At 51.0% G+C, this 19445-nt stretch overlaps 1 protein-coding gene across 2 annotated transcripts in view; it reads left to right on the forward strand.

Moving 5' to 3' along the window:
- The window catches only part of LOC146799880 (general transcription factor II-I repeat domain-containing protein 2-like), an 83401-nt gene that overhangs the window by 35117 nt on the left and 28839 nt on the right, over positions 1-19445 (forward strand). Inside the window, exon 3 of one of the 2 annotated variants that reach the window (XM_085620802.1) lies at positions 11540-11650. The exons of the other annotated variant lie outside the window; for it this stretch is intronic. Within the exon in view, the coding sequence (XP_085476928.1) occupies positions 11540-11650 (111 nt within the window). The remainder of the gene's footprint in view (positions 1-11539; positions 11651-19445) is intronic. 2 annotated transcript variants of the gene reach the window in all.

The following is a 19445-nucleotide window of genomic DNA, read 5'->3' on the forward strand; positions in this document are numbered from 1 at the left end:
CAGACAACTAAATGTGTCGCTAAACCTGGTGGACTTTGTTTAGGGGTTGATTTTTTTTTTTGATAAGCAAATTTTTATTTTTGCAACTAAACATACAAAACAAAAAATACATGGAAAACCGTCCAAGCGAACTGGCATCAAAAAATATTTTATACATTCATTGACCTTCATCAGCACAACCTCCCACCCCCTCCCCGACCACTTCACTCCCCCCACCCACATTGACACCCCTAAATCATATCCCCTAGCCACTTCCCCCACACTCTGCGAAACTTCTTAGGGCAGCCCCGTGCCGAATACATCGTGCGCTCCTGTGTTGCGCACCAGTCCACCCCCCTCCTCCACGTAGCACATCTGGGGGGGTCCGGCCGCTTCCAGGCGGCAGCAATATCTCGCTTCGCCACCACCAAAGCCGTAGTGAGGAAAAAGTTCTCATGACGGGAACCGTCCAGACCGTCTGTTATCCCCAGCAGGGCCATTCTGGGATCATGGGGAACCTCCCACCCCAGTGTTTCAGTTAGTTCAGCCTTAATCTCGCCCCAGTAGGTTCCCAGACGCGGGCAGGTCCACACCATGTGGAAGAAGTCCGCCGGGTCCGCCCCACAACGTGCGCAGGAAGCATCTGGGGAGAGACTCGCACGGTGCAGGCGCTCCGGGGTCAGATAGGCGGTGTGCAAGTAGTACAATTGGATGAGCCGCAGCCTGGCCGAGGAGGTGATCGTCCTAGGTGCCATAAGGGCGTCCCTCCAATCGGCCTCATCCAGTGGTTCCACCCAGGCCTCCCAGCGCAGTTTCGTGTCCTCCCAGTCCATTGGGGTGTTATTGACCAGGGCCCGGTAAATACGGGAGATACCCCCCCTACCCAGAAACCCCATCATCACCTGTGCTTCTGGTGGGCTATGGTCAGGGATCCGCGAATCTAGAGGGACGTGGGACCGAACCGCGTGGCGCAGCTGGAGATATTTGTAAAACTGTGAGGGGCACAACGAGAAGCGAGCCTGAAGCTCCCGGAAGGAGCACATACGACTCCCCCGCCACAAATCGCCTAAGCAGGAGATCACAAGGAGGTCCCACGCCCGAAATCCTTCCAAGCCCGTGACCTCCCGCAGCCAAGTGCCATGTCAGAGTGGTGTAACGCGGGTCAGTTTCCCCGACCACCGGGTATGCCGTAGAGCCGCACGCCAAGCCAAAAAGGGGGCCCGTACAACATCTGGAAGCGACCGAGGAAGCATCGCCCTGTAGAGCATATTTTGAATAGAGGGGAACCCCAGTATCTGTACCTCCAGCCTGTAGGCCGGATCGTCCCAACCGCCTGAGAACCAGTCATGGACCACCAGGAGCCGAGTCGCAAGGTAGTATAAGTATAGGTCGGTCATGCTCATACCTCCGTCGTGTGATGGAATCCGGCACCGGCCAAGGGCCAGACGTGCCCTATCGCCACCCCATAGAAACTTGGTTGCCATACTATCCAAGTCCCGGAACCACGGACGAGGGAGAGAGCAGGGCGTGTTTGCAGCATGTACAGGAATTTGGGAAGGATCATCATCTTATAGAGAGCAATCCTCCCCAACGGATTCAATGGGAGCGATTGCCATCTCGCCAGGTCTGTCTGGCCTTGTTGACCACAGGAGCCACGTTAAGGGCCCAACAGAGCTCCGGTAGAAGGGTGACCCAGATACCTAAAAGATAGCCTCCGGATGGGAATATCGGACTGCCAATCGAAGCAATCTCTAGCCGGGTGCAGCGGAACCAAGACCGATTTCTTGGGGTTGAGACGGAGACCCGACGCCCGACCAAACCGGCGAAGAATCCCACGCACAATAGGGCCAGAAGTAGCTGGGTCGGAGAGGTAAAGGAGGACATCGTCGGCATACAGAGCTATTTTATCGGGGACCATGCCCGGCCAGTCCCACCCACGAAGAGCAGGGTCTGAGCGGACCAGAATAGCCAAAGGTTCCATTGCCAGAGCAAAGAGGAGGGGCGAGAGTGGCCAGCCCTGACGCGTCCCGATAGAAAACGGGTGAGAGAGAGCCCCATTCACCAACACCCTGGCCCGTGGAGCCGCGTACAAGATCCGGACCATGGGGCGGAATTGAGGACCGAACTCCATCCTCTCCCAACACCTCGTCCAGGTAGACCCACCCCACCGAGTCAAAGGCTTTTTCAAAGTCGACCAACAACAAAGCCAGATACGGAGAGAGGCGCTCTCGGTGAGCCATGGCGAGATGCAGGCGCGGCAAGCAGTGTTGAGTTCCCCGGTTCAGCATAAACCCACACTGGTCCGGGTGGATCAGCGAGTCGAGGTAAGGACGCAGCCGCTGTTCCAGGATGGTGGCGTATATTTTGATCTCCGTGTTAATAAGAGATATCGGTCGGTAGTCCGAGCAGGACTGCGACGGAGGCTGCGTCTTAGGGAGAACGACTATCGTAGCCATGTCCGTCTCCGGTGGGAACAAACCCTTCTCTATCACCTCTGCATAAAGGCCCAAAAGCTGCGGAGCGATGGTCTCACGGTAGTGGGCGTAGTACTCTTGTGGGAAGCCATCCGGACCCTGGTTTTGCCGGGAGCCAGGTGGCTGATGGCTTCATCAATTTCTTGCAGAGTAACGGGCGAGTCGACGGTCTCCCTAGCCTCACGCCCCAAGCACTGCAGCCCCGCACCACCTGATCCCAACAGCTCCCTAAGGGGGATCCCAGGCTCCCGAGCACGGTACAGCGTGGAATAATAATCGGCAAAGGATTGAGCCACCGCCACGGAGGCCGTGTGAGTCTCACCGGTGGGGCCCTCAATAGCGGGGATAATCCTGCTTGACCGGGGGTAGGTGGCCAGCCGGTGGAGAAGAGCACCGTTCTTGTCCCCCCAGTCGTACACCCGCGCCACCGAGGAGCGCCATAAAGTTTTCGCCGCTTCCATGGAGTGCAAGCGAATTTCGTCCCCTAGAAAGACCAGACGTCGCGCCCGCCCGGCGTCATCCAAAGTCTCCGGGTCTCGTTCAAGCTCCAGGGCCTGCGCCTCACACTCAGTAAGCCGCTGGAGATGCTTTCGGCGCTGCTGCTGCACAAGACCTTTAGCCGCTCCCCTAATAGTCGCCTTGTCAGCCTTCCAGAGGACGGCCGCGGAGGAGACGGATCCCACATTATGGTGGTAGTAATTAGAGATCTCAGTTCCCACCGACTTCCGGAAGTCCTTATCCTGAAGGAACCAAGCGTTCAGGCGCCACACAGGGCGGACGGAGAAGGGAGGCGGGCCAAGGGCCAAAAGCAGCGGAGAGTGGTCCGAGAGGCCCCTGGGAAGAATGCGGGCATCTTGTACCCCCGCGCATTCAGTGGAGGGGACAAAGATTAAATCAATCCGGGCATGCGAGTGGTGCGCCGCCGAGGTGTGGGTGTACTGGCGGGCCTGCGGGTGCCAGGCCCTCCACACATCACACAAACCCTGGGCCTCGGCCCAGCCCGATAGCAGCTTCGAGCGGGTAGCCCTGGCAAGGGAGACCGGGCCCTTCGCGTCCATGTTGGGCGTATACACCGCGTTGAAATCCCCCCCCCAAGACAAGCACGCCCGCCGGGAGTGTGGGAAGTAAGTTTGCAGTGTATGAGAGGACGGGCTGCAACTGGGACGGGGCAGCATACAGAGAGACAAAGGCTAGGGGACGCCCCTCAAGGGCTCCAGAAACCGCAACCGCTGTGCCCTGGGAGTCGAAATGCACCTGGGCAAGAACGAAGGGAAAAGTCAGCCGAAGCAGGATAGCCACTCCCCGGGAACCCCTAACGAAGCCCAAGTGCCACACCCTATCATACCCGTAACGAGTAAGAAAGGAACAGTTGTTGCCAAGAAGATGGGTCTCCTGCAAAAGAAGGACATCAATCCCCAGACGCTGCGCGTATTTAAGGACCACCATGCGCTTGAAGCGGTCCAGAAGACCGTTGACATTCCAGGACAGAATGCGCATGGCGGCCTTAGGAATGTTAGTGTCGGCCATCACCCCAGGTGGGAGCATCTAGTGTACGCAGAGGGGGGACGTCCCCGGAGCGTGATCCCAACATGGAGAGCGGGGGGGGGGGGGGGACGGACGCAGGCACAGGGGCTCCCCAAGGGGAGAGACCACGGGCAAGCAGGCCAGCGGGAAGGTCAAGAACGCAATGATGCCACAGAACAATAACACTGAGGAGGATCTCTCCAGCCAACCGAATCCTCCATAGGAGAAAGAAACAACCCCAAACCACCCCAACCCCCCACCCTATACTTCGAGAACGGAAGCATCTGTCGCCCTAACTGTGAAGAACAACGACCAAGCTAAAACGCTCGTGCTTAAGCACCTAGTGGACCCCCAATTAACCGGATACTGACCCAATCCTCCGCCCTGGCCGAGAGCTATCTCTGAAATGGAGCACGGAAGTCCAAGTACTAACATTGGCGGCCCGGTAAACCATCCCCAGTCCCCCAGCAATCAAATAAACCACCTGCATCAAGAGCGAGTCAAATAACGGGACTGCAAGAGAGGTCCGAGGTGTCCACTGGTCCAGCAGGCGGGGCCACAGAGCCCGACCGCACCGGGCACCCGGCCCGGCAGTCCACAGCAACAGGGCTGGCGGGGGCAACCAAAGAGGCAGGGGAAGCTCCAGAGGCCCGACGCGGCCGTCCCATGGAACGTGTGACCACCACCTCCCCTTCAGCACGTCCCCGGGGCACGGTGCGCCTCCTACGACTGATCCTGGACGGCCTGGATGTATTCGGTCCCCTGCGACTACTCGACGGTGAGCCCTGTCCAGGTCGATGCAGCGGATGTTCCTCCGTCAACCAAGTCCAAGCGGCTCGAGGCGTCTCAAAGAAGATGGCCTTATGCTGAAAGATGACTCGAAGGCGGGCCGGGAACTGCAGCTGGTATTGAAGGCCCCGGGACCGCATCTTCGTTTTCACCTCCACGTAGGATCGCCGCTGCTCCTGGACCTCCCGAGTGTAATCCGGGAAGATCATGATTTTATGGTTCTGAAAGTTGAGAGAGTCAGCACGCCAGGCCTCGCGGAGAATGGCATCCCTGTCTCTGAAGTTAAGGATCTTGAGAATGAAGGGGCGGGGGGGTGCTCCTGGAGGCCTCGGGGCCAAGGAGCGGTGGGCCCTCTCAACAACAAACTAGGCCAATGGGCTGTCCGCTGGCATCCAGGATCGGAACCAGCCCTCCAAAAAGTCGTCGGCCCGGCCCGACTCGGCCCCCTCCGGAAACCCCACCAAGCGGAGGTTACTGCGACACGCCCGGTTTTCCGCATCCTCAGCCCGGCAGTGTAGCTCCTTAGAGTGGGTGGTGAGCTCCCGCACCTGATCCTGCAGCTGACGGATGTCGTCCTCCGCTGTCGAGATTCGCGATTCGGCCTCAGAAATGCGGGTAGTAGCATTGCGCAAGTCCTGGCGGAGAAGGGCAACGTCCACCTTGACCTCACCTACCATGCCCTCCAGGGAGGAACGGGATGCATTAATGGCCTGCAAGATGGCCGCCAGATCCGTGGCAGGGGCCGATGCCGCCTCCCCATTCGAGCCAGGTCCCCTTTCGAAGGGCGTGAATTGGTCAATCCTGGTTTGGGTGGCCGCAGGGGCCGGCTTGGAGGCCCTGTCCTTGCCCGTGATGGCCTCACGCAGTCCGCGGGGGACAACCGCACCCACCGGTGGACCCCGCAGAGGATCCCGGCAAGCCCAGGGAGACCGGGGATCCGGGCGGCAGGAGGAGGAACGGGTAGGTAAGATGTCCACTCACCCGGGCGACCGGCAGACCCAGGCCCCGCAAATCGCCTCCCGGGGCGCTGCCCGATGTGACAGCCGAGCCCTCCCCCGGGACTGCCGCCGTTCCACAGCCCGTCGGGGTCCAAGATGATGCGCCGCCACCTCACTCCGCCCGCTGCCGATGCCGTCACCGCCTGTAAGGCTCCGTACTTCTCCACTCCACACCAGTGGGCAATTGCTGCAGGGCGGGCGAGAAGAGGGAGCCAGGTCTCCCGACCGCCGGTCGCGGCCCGACACTCAGGGACAGCCCCAGGCCCCACAGTGCCCCCTCGCGGGTCCAGGCGGGTGCCCCCGGAGGGGCTACAGCAAGTGAGGGGGGGGAAGGTAGCCAGGGGATCACCAATTTCCCCTCCTGGATCCGCCACAGGAGCCCCCGCACCGCCTCCGTGACACCGCAGTCCGCGCTGATGCCGCCGCACTCACCGGCTTCCACCCGGCGCCAAGCCGCCCCTCTGAAGCAGCTCCACTCCCCAACTGGCAAGCAGGGTCTGCAGAACGTAGGGTCTGCCCCCGTGATCGCTGCAACCAGGCTGCTCCCACTGTGCCCCTGGAGGCCCAGGGCCCGGATACCTCGTGGGCGCCGCGGGCTCCAGTAGCCCTCGCCGCCGGACTTCTCTCCAGGCGCTCCGCGTCCGCACCCCGGGCCGCTTCGAACGCGGCTGGCGGCGCCCGGGGAGGACCAGAGCGCTTCAAATTTCTCCCCCAGGCTGCGGGACTGCTCCGCGTCTCGATGCGCCCATCGGCTCCCAGCCAGGGCGTCTAGGAGGGGACCTTGTTGGAGAAGACTGGCCGGGCGCTCGGAGCCGCTCCGTTAGGCGGCCATGTTGGTCCGGCGCCCCCTGGTGTCTAGGGGTTGATTTTAATGTCAAGCAACCAAGGGGTATTCATCTTGCCATCCATCCCACGAACACGGCACCATTGTGCAATAGAGGGGCCCAATTATTAGACCTCCTAAGTATTAACAATTTTTCAGATGTGATGGAGCTTGCCACATTTTCGACAAGAGCCATCCACATAGAACCTACTTATAGAGGCAGGGGCTCGTCCTCTACTATCGATTATATTTTAATTACCACCCAGTTAGAGAATTGTGTGCTAAAAGCTGAGGTTGTCCCTACATTACATGGGGATCACAACCCCATTAACTTAACTCTTAGCCTCGCATCCAGACCGACCTATGATAAAGAGTGTGGCGCAAAGGATTTGTCCCCCTCTACCGACAACCTCAGATTGGTCTGGCGTGGTATAGATAACAATGCCTTATTTGGTAGGATGGTAAGAACATGTCCTGACTTAATCGACACTTGTCTGTCTTTTAAGGAACATAACTCCGAGGCAGTCGACGCCTTCACGCAGCTTTGTGCCGGCGTCAAAACATTGTTGTCTAGACCTGTTAAGAAAATTTATCCGGACCCAGGTTTGTTTAATGCTGACTGTTCTGCAGCTAATAGAGCTCTCCGAAGGGCGCTTGTCAAAAAACCTAGAGACAGCTCCCTTATTAAATCACTTAGACTACGCTACAAACTAGCAATAGCAACTAGAAAGGGGGAAATAACAAGAGAGCACTGGGAAAATCTTGCCCGGGCCACCTCGTTAAAAAATGGTAAGGACTTTTGGTTAGCTGGCATGAGGTCCTTGGGACATCCTATGTCCACAGTTGGCTGCAATATTTCTACTGAGTCCTGGGAAGCACACTTTACGAAGATCTATTCTACCCCAGACCCACTTATAGCTACTAACGAGTACACAATATCCACTAGGGTTCTGATTGACTTATTGGGAATGGAGGAGGCTATCGATCAGAGCCTGGGATGCAAAGCCCCCGGCCCTGATGGTTTGCCCATCGACCTTATTAAAAGTCATTCGGACTTTTGGGTGCCCCTATTGCTGAATGTTTTTAATAATCTAACAAATTCCACCATACCCAGTATTATTGTGCCGATTTTTAAAAAGGGGGACCGTGCCAACCCAAGTTGTTACAGGCCAATCTCCCTGATTGATAATACGCTGAAAAGTCTAGGGAGGGTCCTGTATAATAAGATCAGGTCATGGGCCGAGGAAGCTCAGATCCTACACCCTTGACAGTTGGGGTTCAGAAGCCACATTGGTACAGTTGAACAATGACTTAACCTCAACCTGATTATTGGCAAATACAATGTTGCTAAGAAAACACCTATATATCTAGAATTTATGGATCTCACCTCGGCCTTCGACTTTGTCAACAGGTCACGCTTTGGACTACTCTTCTAAACTATGGCCTGGACGAGTCCCTCGTACATTTTTTTGCTCACTTGCATAATGACCTACACGCCCAGGTGTGCATTAGCAGGGATGGTGAGGTATCCAAAGTCATTGAAGTTGGCAGAAGGGTCAGGCAGAGCTGTGTCCAGGACCCTCTCCTATTTATTTTGTATATGAATGATCTGAATAAGTCCTTGGTAACACTAACCCATGATGTTCCCTGCATCAATGGTAGCAAACTTCCTGCCCTGTTATACGCAGACGATGCGGTGCTGATGGGCCGCACCCCAAAAGCTCTCCGCATTTTGGTGCGGGGCTTTGTAGACTTTATGGTCGCCCTGAAATTATGTACTAATTTAAAAAAATCTTTTTTTAATGGCGTGTGGGTCGAAGAAGTATTTTAACACATCCATTGTTTTAGAATCAAATAGTTCACAAAGCACTCGCACTTTCCCATAACTGGGGCTGGTATTTGCTTCAAATGGATTGTGGGCTGACCATGTGGCTCACTGTAGGAGAAAGTTTACAAACTCTACTAATATGTTACTTGGATTGCCAAAGCCGAGGAACACAGAGGTTGTATCTGCTACTGTTAAAATCTTCAATCTCCAATGCATACCAATTGCCACTTACGGTGCAGAAGTCTGGGGACACACTAATTGTGGTAGCATCCAGGACGAAGAGAACAGATTTTGCCATAAAATTCTGGCCGCACCCATTTCTTCTTCTAAATATGCCAGTCATTGTGAACTTAATTTGCCATATATCGAAGATTATATTAAGGCTCGCCAGCATTATTTTGGTTGAGAGTTTGGAAAAACCCTGCGGCCCAACTTACTAGGGAGATAATATTAGATTGTTTAAAATGTGATAAGGGGATGGACATACCTTGGCTGGCAGCTGTATATAAAAGTCTAACCCGTGTGAACCATGAACATTTATTTTCAATCCCTCCAGACCTTGGTACCATTAGTAAGAAATCCCTTCAGATGGCTCTTTTTGCATCTTACAGGAATGCTAGATTTGATAAAGAGAGTAAGAACACGTCCGTCGCTAGATAAATGCATACTGAGAACACCTCACGCGCACCCTCTAGCTACTTATTAAAACCCATCGGTTGTTGGGAAAGGGGCCTGCTTTTCCGGCTGAGGACTGACACCATGAAATTCATGCTCTCATTCCCTGCGGGGTACATGCCCAACCTCGATCATTTGCCATGCCCATGCAACAGCCAACACAAACAATCTATGCAGCACTTTTTATTTTTCTGTAGTTATTATTCAATACTTAGCAGGTTTTTGATTCCATATTTTAAGGCCTTACCTGAGAATGACTACAAGGCAGCATATGGGAAGGTAATCGCCCTGAAAGACGATGAGCTAACCTTCCGTGTTGGTTCTTTTCTGAAAGTGGCGGTGCTCACTCGTAACTCTGTGCCCCTGCTGAATCATATTATTTTACTCCGTTTCTTCTAAACTTTAAGTTGTATGTAATTTTTGCTATATAAATGTTTTAATAAACTTGGTTTTCTTTCTACTATTTTATGCATCGTATTAATGGAGGACCAGTTTTAATTGGATATTTTAATTGCCCCTATGTTACTGGAATTTTTACTGCATATGTTGTTGTCTGTCTGTACTTTTATGGATATGTATCTGAATCCGAATAAAGATATCGATTGATTGATTGAATGCCAACATCACCCCCCGAAGAAGCGGCCCGATTGTCCTTTACGGCGTCAACTTAATGCCGGTCCAATGTCCCAGTTGAATCAGACCAAAGTTTCTGCTCTTACGTTACCACCAGACAGGCAACAGTTACTACATTCTCTTTTTGGCACAAACTCTGACAACGATCCTGATCTGAGTGATGAGTTTGCTTAGTGCTATGCTAACCATAATTGGTATGAGGACTGTCAGGATTCTAGTGGGCCCTGACATCTCTACTGAGGCAGCTCTTTTCTCCCCTCCTGGTCTGACTGCTGAAGAATCTACACCCTATGCCATGGTTATGCGTAGGGCAGTTGAGATCCTTGACCTCCAACTTTCCACAATGGAGGTGAAAACCAACGTTCTGTCGGAAGTCTTGCAGCCTGAGTAGACTGCTTCTTAGTCTCTCCTACTTTTTTAATGAGGCCTTTACCGTCTGTTATCAGCTTTGAACCAGCACACTCCGGCTATCCAGTACATTTCCAGACGTCCTCGCTCTGCTCCAGGTCAACCCGCCTTTTTGTTGCAGCACTTGAGAGCCTCGGCCTCCACCAGCTGGACCAACCCCAAAAATGTTCATATTACTCCACCCTGACAGGGAATCAAAGCGAGTGGAGACATTGGGTAAACGCCTCTTCTCACTGTGCAAGTTTGTCCGTAAGGTCAATTAATGCTTCCTGCTTACTAGGTGGTTAAACTCATACCCCTGGGTCTCTGTGATGCAAGTCCTCCCCAGTGTTACTGAAGACCCTCACCCTGTTCTGTCACAGCCATTCAGGATTGTTGTGATGGAGCCAAGTTCACAATTTGCATTTCTGGAGCCTTGAGTGGGTTAAAACACCGTGCAGCTCTGCTGCTGGGTGTGTCAGGGGAAGAGAAGTGGCCCTTCCACTTGCGTACTTGGTTAAATATGGCGCTAGGTGTGGGCAAAGCGCAATATAGCCAGACTATGGGGTGCAGGCAGGTCCCCAACGATCAGGGAATGGGAGGAGGACCTGGACTGGTGCCAGTTAGCAGAAAATGCAACATACAGCTCCTGTGGCCGTAAATTTGAAAAGATCTGGGGTCCATGGAAACACCACAGGGGTTCCAACAGCCAGGCGTAGGAGGGAAAGTGGAGGGTCTGTACCACATAAAAATCCAGGGTGGAGGGACTGAGATGTTCCCGAACGGGTCAGGGCATGCTCCAGGGGATCAGAGCTGGGACATGTATTACACACTTGTGTGGAAAAGGCCCCCTGCGTGCGGCCCACAAACGTATATTGCATTACCTTGATGGAACTGTGCTCTTAAACAATTGCTTAATAAAAAATGTGTTTAAAAAAATAACAAACACCCTGCAACTGGTATATTTGTCTCCTCTGTCCTTTGGCATCCTCTGATTATTAAGAGGTTACTGCAGGAGACCACAGGTGGTGGGGGTAGAGGGGGCACACCCTTGACTGAAGAATTACTCCTTCATATACTAATTAGAGGGCACAGGGCAACAGGACATCGAGCTCAATCTACATACAGAGTTAGATGAGAGGAATTCTAGGCAGTTCAGAAAATGTGAAAGTGAAACTTGAGAGATCAAATAGGACATGATACAGAAGAGCTTCCTGAAATGCATATATTTGTGGATGCCTGAGTTAACCATGAATCTAATGAAATCTAAGCAGGAGATGGCAGGTTTCCAGTGATCCTGCCTCTTCTTCTGTGACTGACTGTAAAATGAATGGACTTAATGAGGACAGTCAGGAGTTGAAGCGGACTACGGCACTACAGCTCATGTTACTGACTGTGAAATAAATCTTTGGTTTCCCCATTATTACAGAAGAAGAGTTCAACATAGTGATGGTCTCAGACGGCATCAAAGAAGAGCGAGGGGCCTATTCCATGGCTGATCCGTGCTCTGAGGAAGTTAAAAATACCTTCTGCCCGGCAGGTAAGTAATCTTTCTACATAGATTCACATGAGTTTGTAATCAGTCACAGGAATGAACGACATTGAGTCTCAGTTTATAACGACTTTGCTATTAGGATTAATACCAAATGAATGTTATGTCCAATTCAGGAGAGAAACAATGTCAACATAAAAGCAAGTATTATGACACCCCTCTCGTTTGACCAACTTCACTTCAGGTTATAAAATTCTTGAACATCTTATACTATAGGGCCAGATGTAGAATTATCTAGTTGAAAACTGTTGTTCTCAAATTGTGACGGGTATCTTTGTGACCAGTAAAGATTTTATTAATGCGACCTATGTACTAATAGGTTTGTTCTTAAAAAAACAAATCGTAGTTAAACAGGAACCCGGCAGTTGACAAAATGTCTCACACTTTACGATTGAATGCCGTCACAGGTATGGTGGCCAGCAGGGGCATTAGACCCATGCCCTTTTTAGGTGGAGCCTCGGCAGTGCTCATTCTCTGCGAGGCATGGTGTATTCATTCTGTGGGCTTTGGCAATGCCCATCACTTGTAATTGGTTCCTTGCTGTGCCCCTCGTCAAATCTTGCTTTTGTGTGGCCCCTTTGTAGTTTTTGTCCCGCCATTTGGCTGTTACGCCCTGGCGACAGACCCAGTTACATGGATCCGTTCACTTTTTGACTATTAATGCACGTTAGGCACACTACTTTTTGTTTTACCTCCGCTCGTGCAGCGTCCTTAGACCACCTTGCTTGCACCTGTTATTGCCTTTCATGCTTGTGTCGGCACCGGTTGGCAGCCAGTGTGCATATGTGGGACTAACTAAGAAAAGAGTGATCTGTGCCACTTGTTTCTTTCTCTGAATTGCTCCCACCCCGTTTGCAATCCTCTACACATTCATTGCCAGCGTCCTCTACCATGGCGGTGGATATACGTTTTGAAAGGGGCCTCCATTATGGTAAGCGTTGTGCTGTATTCGCTTGGAACATGCTGCGCGCTGCACCTTTGTTCCACAGTTGTTTCACTTTTCACGCACATTTGTCTTTGAAACCTTGTAAGATTATAGCAATGCTCATTAAACGCAGGGAGCCCCTCTCCTCCTGCGCCCTTTGGAATCTAGTTCTCTGTCTTCGTTTCTCCCACGCAGTCTGCCCGTGTTTCACATTAAGTATACACATAATACAAATCACACGAACCACTGAAAGTCCACCGTGGCAAGGGCTGGGGGCACATAATGCCCCAAACTGATACCCCGAGCACACAGGCCATAGTAAGGACCGTCTTGTACTCTGCTGACTCTGGGCTGCAACACCATACCAATGCATGCTTTTCACCATACCAATTTCAGGGACTTTAATTGTAGTCCAATACCGCCATGGCTGTCCTGCCCTGTTTAGCTTTCCTGATGCTGTTTACATCCCATGCCCTCCCTCATCTCCCCCAGTGTCCATCCCTCCTTCCCTCCGCAGTCATTGCTTGTTTTGGTTACTGCTAATTTTACCCAGAACGGATTCTGTGTACTTGTCTGTTCCCTGGCCCTTGCAAGTCGGGTACGGTTCCTCCATGCAGGTAAACCGCATCTTGGCAGCTAGGAATGGAGCATGAGGAGTTGGAATCGCCACTTGTGAATTATAGAAACAAGGAAGGGCCGTATGGGATGAGCAAGAGACAACGCGTCTTTGTCCGATGCCTGTCGAAGCCCTTGTAGTCAAGCCACTGATTCAATGTGTTAAATTGACAGGCCTGCTAAAGTCCGAACAATGACCAGTGAGGGTTTCCACTGCGCTTCTGAACGCGGGCCTCTGCGGTTTACAATTGTGAGCACATTCGTAAGGCCCTTAACATTCGAACACGAAAAATGATTCAGAAGGCACACACAGATCTATGTATTATTATTATTTATTGCTCAGCCTGTTGGGTTTGCCATATTTAATTCACAAATTCCTAAACATGCCCGTCCTCATCTGGATGAGATCAACTTCATGGAAAGATTGTGCTGGGGTGAACGATGGTGCTGCCTGAGATCCAGTTCTTGGCGGGTTTGTCCCTTTGACTGCTGCTTGTGAGGGCTTCGCAAACCAGTGGGGGTCCCTGCAGAGGTCCTCAAGGAAATAAACGTTTATTATACAATACCACGGGGTATTTTTCAAGATTCTAGTATTGCCGATCTTCCTAGGCGGTTGGCAGCATTGTCTCTTAAGAGGAAAAAGTTGCCACAAACGGTACAGAAGGTGCCTTTGCTTAACTCTACTTGCCTTATAAGTATATCATAGGTCAAAGGTTTGAGCTTGCCTCCCTACTTATAACTTGCAATCCCACATCAGTTAGCCGCCTTCTGAGTTCAGAAGGTGAGTGGCAGATCTCCATGTTGTGCTGCGCACTGTGGTGATGTAAAGGGCCAAATTAAGCCATGCCATGCTATAATTTGATATTTGATTTTGAAGTCCCCAACTGGGTCAGCAATGTGGACTCATGACATAAGGGCACATGAAGGTAAAGGAGTTGTGGCATTCCGTGTTTTTTTTAACTTTGACTCTTTGGAAAAATATTTTTCCACTTCGCTCTCTGTTCTGCACCATCCCGCGACTTTTCCTCCTTTTTCTCCCAGCACTGCACTACCGTTTTTTGCTGCCCACTCCAACCCTTCCCATCTGCCCCGGAACTCTTTCTCCGTCACTCTCCTGCTCAATTTCAGCTGCAGCGCTAACCAGCCATTAAGCAGACACTACCTGGACATACCTGTGCCAAGTACTCCGAATGTGCCTTGCAGACCCAGCTTCAATACTGTTTGAGGCCCCCAGCATGGAGCACCTGCTTCCTTTCTTCTACTCTCTTTAACTTCCACTTTAACTAACCAGTTTCCTGTAACTCTTGCTCTCTCACCCCTTCTCTACTTTTTGTCATGCTCTGTGACTGCTTACCTAACACTTTTTTACTATAACTTTTCAACATGCTGCACAGCAGCCACAGTGCTCTACAACAAAAAATAATTAGCAAAGCCAATAGCTCTGGCTAAACACTTAAGAAAGACCCAAAGGTGAGACGTATTGGCTATGCCAATGTTTGTTCAAATAGGTTACCACATCAACATGGCGATTGGTAACTTTTCAGTGGTTTATGACCACTACTCTGGTCCTAACCCATTGATACATTTGGAAGGGATGCCATTAACAGGTCCCTTCCAATGAGTGATTCCTTATAATCTTTTTAATATCTAACTTTACTGCCAGTTTTATGGCAAGGATAGGCAGTATTACATACTGAAAAAACTGTGCAAGGAATGACATCTCAAGACATGGCAGCATTTCGGCACGTAAGAACAAACACACTACGTCAATAGCCCATGAAAGGAGCACCATTCCCCCACACCCGCTCAAGTTTGTGAGGACCCACACAAGCAACATAAATCGGTGTTCGAGACATATGAGCTGCAGATTACACACTATGCATAGATCGCCATCTGGTGTTGGGCCCGGATGTTTGCACTTGTTTTTGTCCTGAAAAGTCTTTGGAGGTCACAAGATAGGTGGCTCCTCCTTAGGATCATAGTGCGCATGGGCATGGGCTCCATCCTCAGATTGTTTTTTTTCCGCCATTAGGCTCGGATGTGTTTCTCGCGCTCCAGTTCGGAACCGTTACCGATTCCTGTTTCGACGCACAATCTTTCACCCTTTTGACGGTATTGTCTCGATCCCTAATCGGCGCGCATCTCTACAAGTCTTCGATTCTGGTTGTCGAAGAAGGCATTCGGGCCGACCTGAGCCTTGGCATCTGGCTCATGGAAAGGACGCCTTTCAAAAAGTGTCCTCAATGTGGGTCGAAGTTTCCCCACACTGATCTGCATGAGGTGTGTAACCTTTGCCTCTCTCCGGAGCACGAGGCCAGAGATTGTCTAGCTTTTGCCTCTTTCCGCTCGAAGAAGATCATCCGGGATCAACTAGCTCGAAGGACCATGGCTCGCTCGTCGAGTTTGATCCCCGATGACATCTTCCAAGAGGGCGTCGATGTGCCAGAGGAGCGGGTCGAAGAAGGCCTCATCAGCGCCTCCAAAGCCGATGACTCCGATGTCAAAGAAATGACTCCGGCTCAACGGGTCGTAAGTAGAGACGTCGACCCCGATCCACACCCTACAACAACAAAGGCTTCGGTCACACCTTCACCTTCGGGTTCAGGTGCACACTGACACACCGCTTCCCATGTCCCGCCCTCGGGCCCGGCAAAGAAGCCTACCAAGCCTTCCGGCGACTCGGGCTCGAGTCTGCCTGCCACCGGCGCTGAAGCCCAATCATCGGCACCGAAAAAGAAGTCGCACTTATCCTCCGTGCCGACCACTAGTTCCACCCCGAAGCCCTCGGCACCGAAGACACCAAGCAGTGACTCCCCGGCACCGAAAAAACACTCGGAGCCGACGAAGAAGCCACTCTCCAAGTTTGGACTCACACTCTTCGGAGCCGTAAAAAAACATCGACACCGAAGAAGGACACAGAGACTGGTAAACCACACCGCTCCAAGCCCAAACCCGCTCCAAGCCCAAAACCGCTCCGGAGCCAGCGCCCCAAAAAGCCCTAGATACCGACACAGTCGACACCGAACACCCAACCTTTTTCAGAAGAGTTTTTTCGCCCAGACCCCCAACAAAAAACTCCAAAGACCCTAAAACTGGTCAATTGACTCGGAGTTCCAGGAAAAAACCACTGGACATGCCTGCACCAGCTCCACCACTTAAAAAGAGGGACATAGCTACTTCACCTCTTAGAGTCCCTTCACCTCCTCTACCTCCTCCTCCACCTCCCCCACCACCTCGTTCTCCTACGCCATCCCCTACACCGGTAGACAATGACGACATATGATGACACAGGGGACGGTGGGGACGACCTGCCACTAGAGGAGCCCAGTCCACCGGCTTCCCCTGACCCCTGGAATGACTATAACACACCTGACGTCCCTAATGTCCCCCAAGATGACATCTACCCCTCTAGGCCTTCCCCACCAGAAGACACCATGGGTTTTAATCAGCTGATACACCGGGCTGCCCAGTACCACGGGGTCGACCTACATACAGAACCGGTCTAAGAGGATTTTTTTAATGGACACTTTTGACACTACCCAAAGGTCCACATCCACTTTACCCATGCTCAAAGGGATTATTAAACATGCTACAGAGGTATTTAAGGACCCTGTTAGGGCTAGAGTCATCAATCCTAGAATTGAGAAAAAATACAAAGCTGCCCCTACAGACCCAGCTTACATTAAGGGCCCTGTTCCATTAGACTCCATGGTGGTCTCAAATGCTAGAAAGAGGGCTAACTCGCAAACATCAGGTGATGCAGCTCCGCCCGACAAAGAGTCTAAACTCCTGGACGCCTCTGGCAAAAGAACAGCGTCACAGGCAGCTAACATTTGGCGCATCGCAAACACTCAGACCCTGTTAGCCAGATACAATAGGACTCACTATGATGAGTTGGATTCCCTACTGCAACACCTCCAGGACAAATAAAAAAATAAGGCAAACAACCTCATACAGGAGGGTAAAATTATCACCAACACCTCCATCCGGTGCTCTCTCGATGTGGCAGATACAGCATCCAGAGCAGTAAACATAAGTGTCCTTCTCCGCAGGCACGCGTGGCTACGCATTTCCGGTTTTAAACCTGAGGTGCAAAGCTCTATCCTCAACCAACCTTTCGACCAACTACACTTTTTTGGCCCTAATGTTGATGCATCCCTTGAAAAGATGAAAAAGGACACAGACACAGCCAAATCAATGGGAGCCTTGCAATCGCAAGCTCCCAGACGTTCTTTTCGTCGCTCCTCCTACAAGGGCAACTCCAGGGGCTACTCGTCTGGTAACCAATCCATCTCTTAAAAGGCTCCCACCCAATCCACCTTCACCAGAGGTTATCAGAGAGGAGGATACAGAGGCAACAATAACAAGGGCAGAGGCAAGACTAACAACACCCGCTCTGTCTCCACCCCTGCCCAATGACTTCCCTCCGCTTCCCCAGGACCATTCCACTCCGGTCGTTGGAAGACTACAACAGTTCCTGCCTGTCTGGACCAACATCACCACAGACAGGTGGGTGCGACAAATTGTGCAATTAGCCCCCCAAAACATTCCACCCAAACAGCGTTCAATGTCAACAGAACATTTGTCACTCCTGAAACAAGAGGTAATTTCCTTGCTACAAATAAGTGCAATAGAACTGGTTCCCCTGCGTCAACAAAACACAGGAGTTTACTCCCTGTATTTTCTCATACCAAAGAAAGACGGCTCTCTGAGACCTATTCTAGACCTCAGGCCACTAAACCTATACATACAATCAGACCATTTCCACATGGTCACACTTCAGCAGGTCCTCCTTCTACTTTCACAGGGCGACTTCCTGGCTACCTTAGATCTCAAGGACGCCTATTTCCATATTCCCATTCACGCAGCTCACAGAAAATATCTCAGGTTTGTAGTGGACAGGCAGCACTATCAATTCAAAGTACTCCCTTTCGGAGTCACAACAGCACCACGGATATTCACAAAGTGGCTAGTGTGAGAAAGTGGCTCTGTATACACTGTTCCCAAATAGGTACAGTGTGTGCAGAGTCCACAGTACCCAGGGGTTTGGCAGAGGCTAAAGTTAGATATAACCTTACTCTCTAAAGTGGTAGCTTGGTCGAGCAGTAAGGCAGTATCAGAGGACAGTGTAAAGCATTTGTTGTACACACTCAGTCAGCAAATGGTCTCGCACACTCAATAACTGAACTCTAGGCCAATGGTTTATATAAAAAATATATGTCGGTTTTATTTTAGAACCAACAATAGGTATTAAAATATACTTTCTCAGAATGAGATGCTTTAGGTAAATACTTTTGCAATATGCAATTGACTTGTGTAAATACTGGTTACAGTTTGTTGCAATAGGCAACACAATTTCAAACACAATAATGCATTGAGCTCAATGGAAGTTTTAAGTTATTTGCAATAGATTACTTTCAAGATTACCTTTGTAACTCCAGGACTGGTTCCTAGATTCAGTCCTGGGACAGTTCTTAGAAACAAGTGATAAAAGTCGACTTAGTTACTGTTGTGATTTTTAGGCAATATTTAGCTATTTTAAAAGTTGACACTTAGAAGTAATTTCATAGAAAAACAGTCAATGATTCCCTATGGAAAAAAATTCCAGTTGCAGGTAAAGTAGGTTCTCGTTACTTTTGTAATCCAGTACTGGGCTCCTAGACTCAGTACTGGGATCTCTATCTAAAACAGGTAAGTAATTACGTTTTCACAGTTAGCACGATTTTTAAAGAATATTTAAAGTTTGCAAAAATCGACACTTAAAAGAAATTTCCCAGAAAAACAGTTTCCTATGGAAGAAAATTGGGTTACTGGTAAGTACGGTTGTGAATATTTTTCAGGGTCAGTGCTGGGCACAAGATCCAGCACTGGGATCTCTTCTAAAAGCAGGTGGGTATTTTCGTTTTTGTTACTCGGCTGATTTTTGGTGAATATTTTAAGTTTTGAAACGTCCACACTTAGAAGAAATTTCAGAAGAAACCAGTCAATGTTACCCTATGGAGAAAATTGAGTTATCGGCTTTTGGGTAAGTACTCAACTGGCAGAGTTAAGGTTCTGGGCACAGACTCAGGGGTCTCCCAGGGTCAGGTAGGGTCAGTTGTTACACCCTCAGCGGCGCAGGGGAAGCCGAGTGCAGAGTGAGTTAGGCCCAATGTTATCTTATGGGAGGCAGGGGGGCCTTGGTTGGTGGCTGCTGACTAGCAGGCCACGCGGCTGAGGGAGCTGGGCTCCTGGTCACTTGCT

Source organism: Triturus cristatus, chromosome 8 (assembly GCF_964204655.1).
Source record: "Triturus cristatus chromosome 8, aTriCri1.1, whole genome shotgun sequence".
Taxonomy (NCBI): Eukaryota; Metazoa; Chordata; class Amphibia; order Caudata; family Salamandridae; genus Triturus; species Triturus cristatus.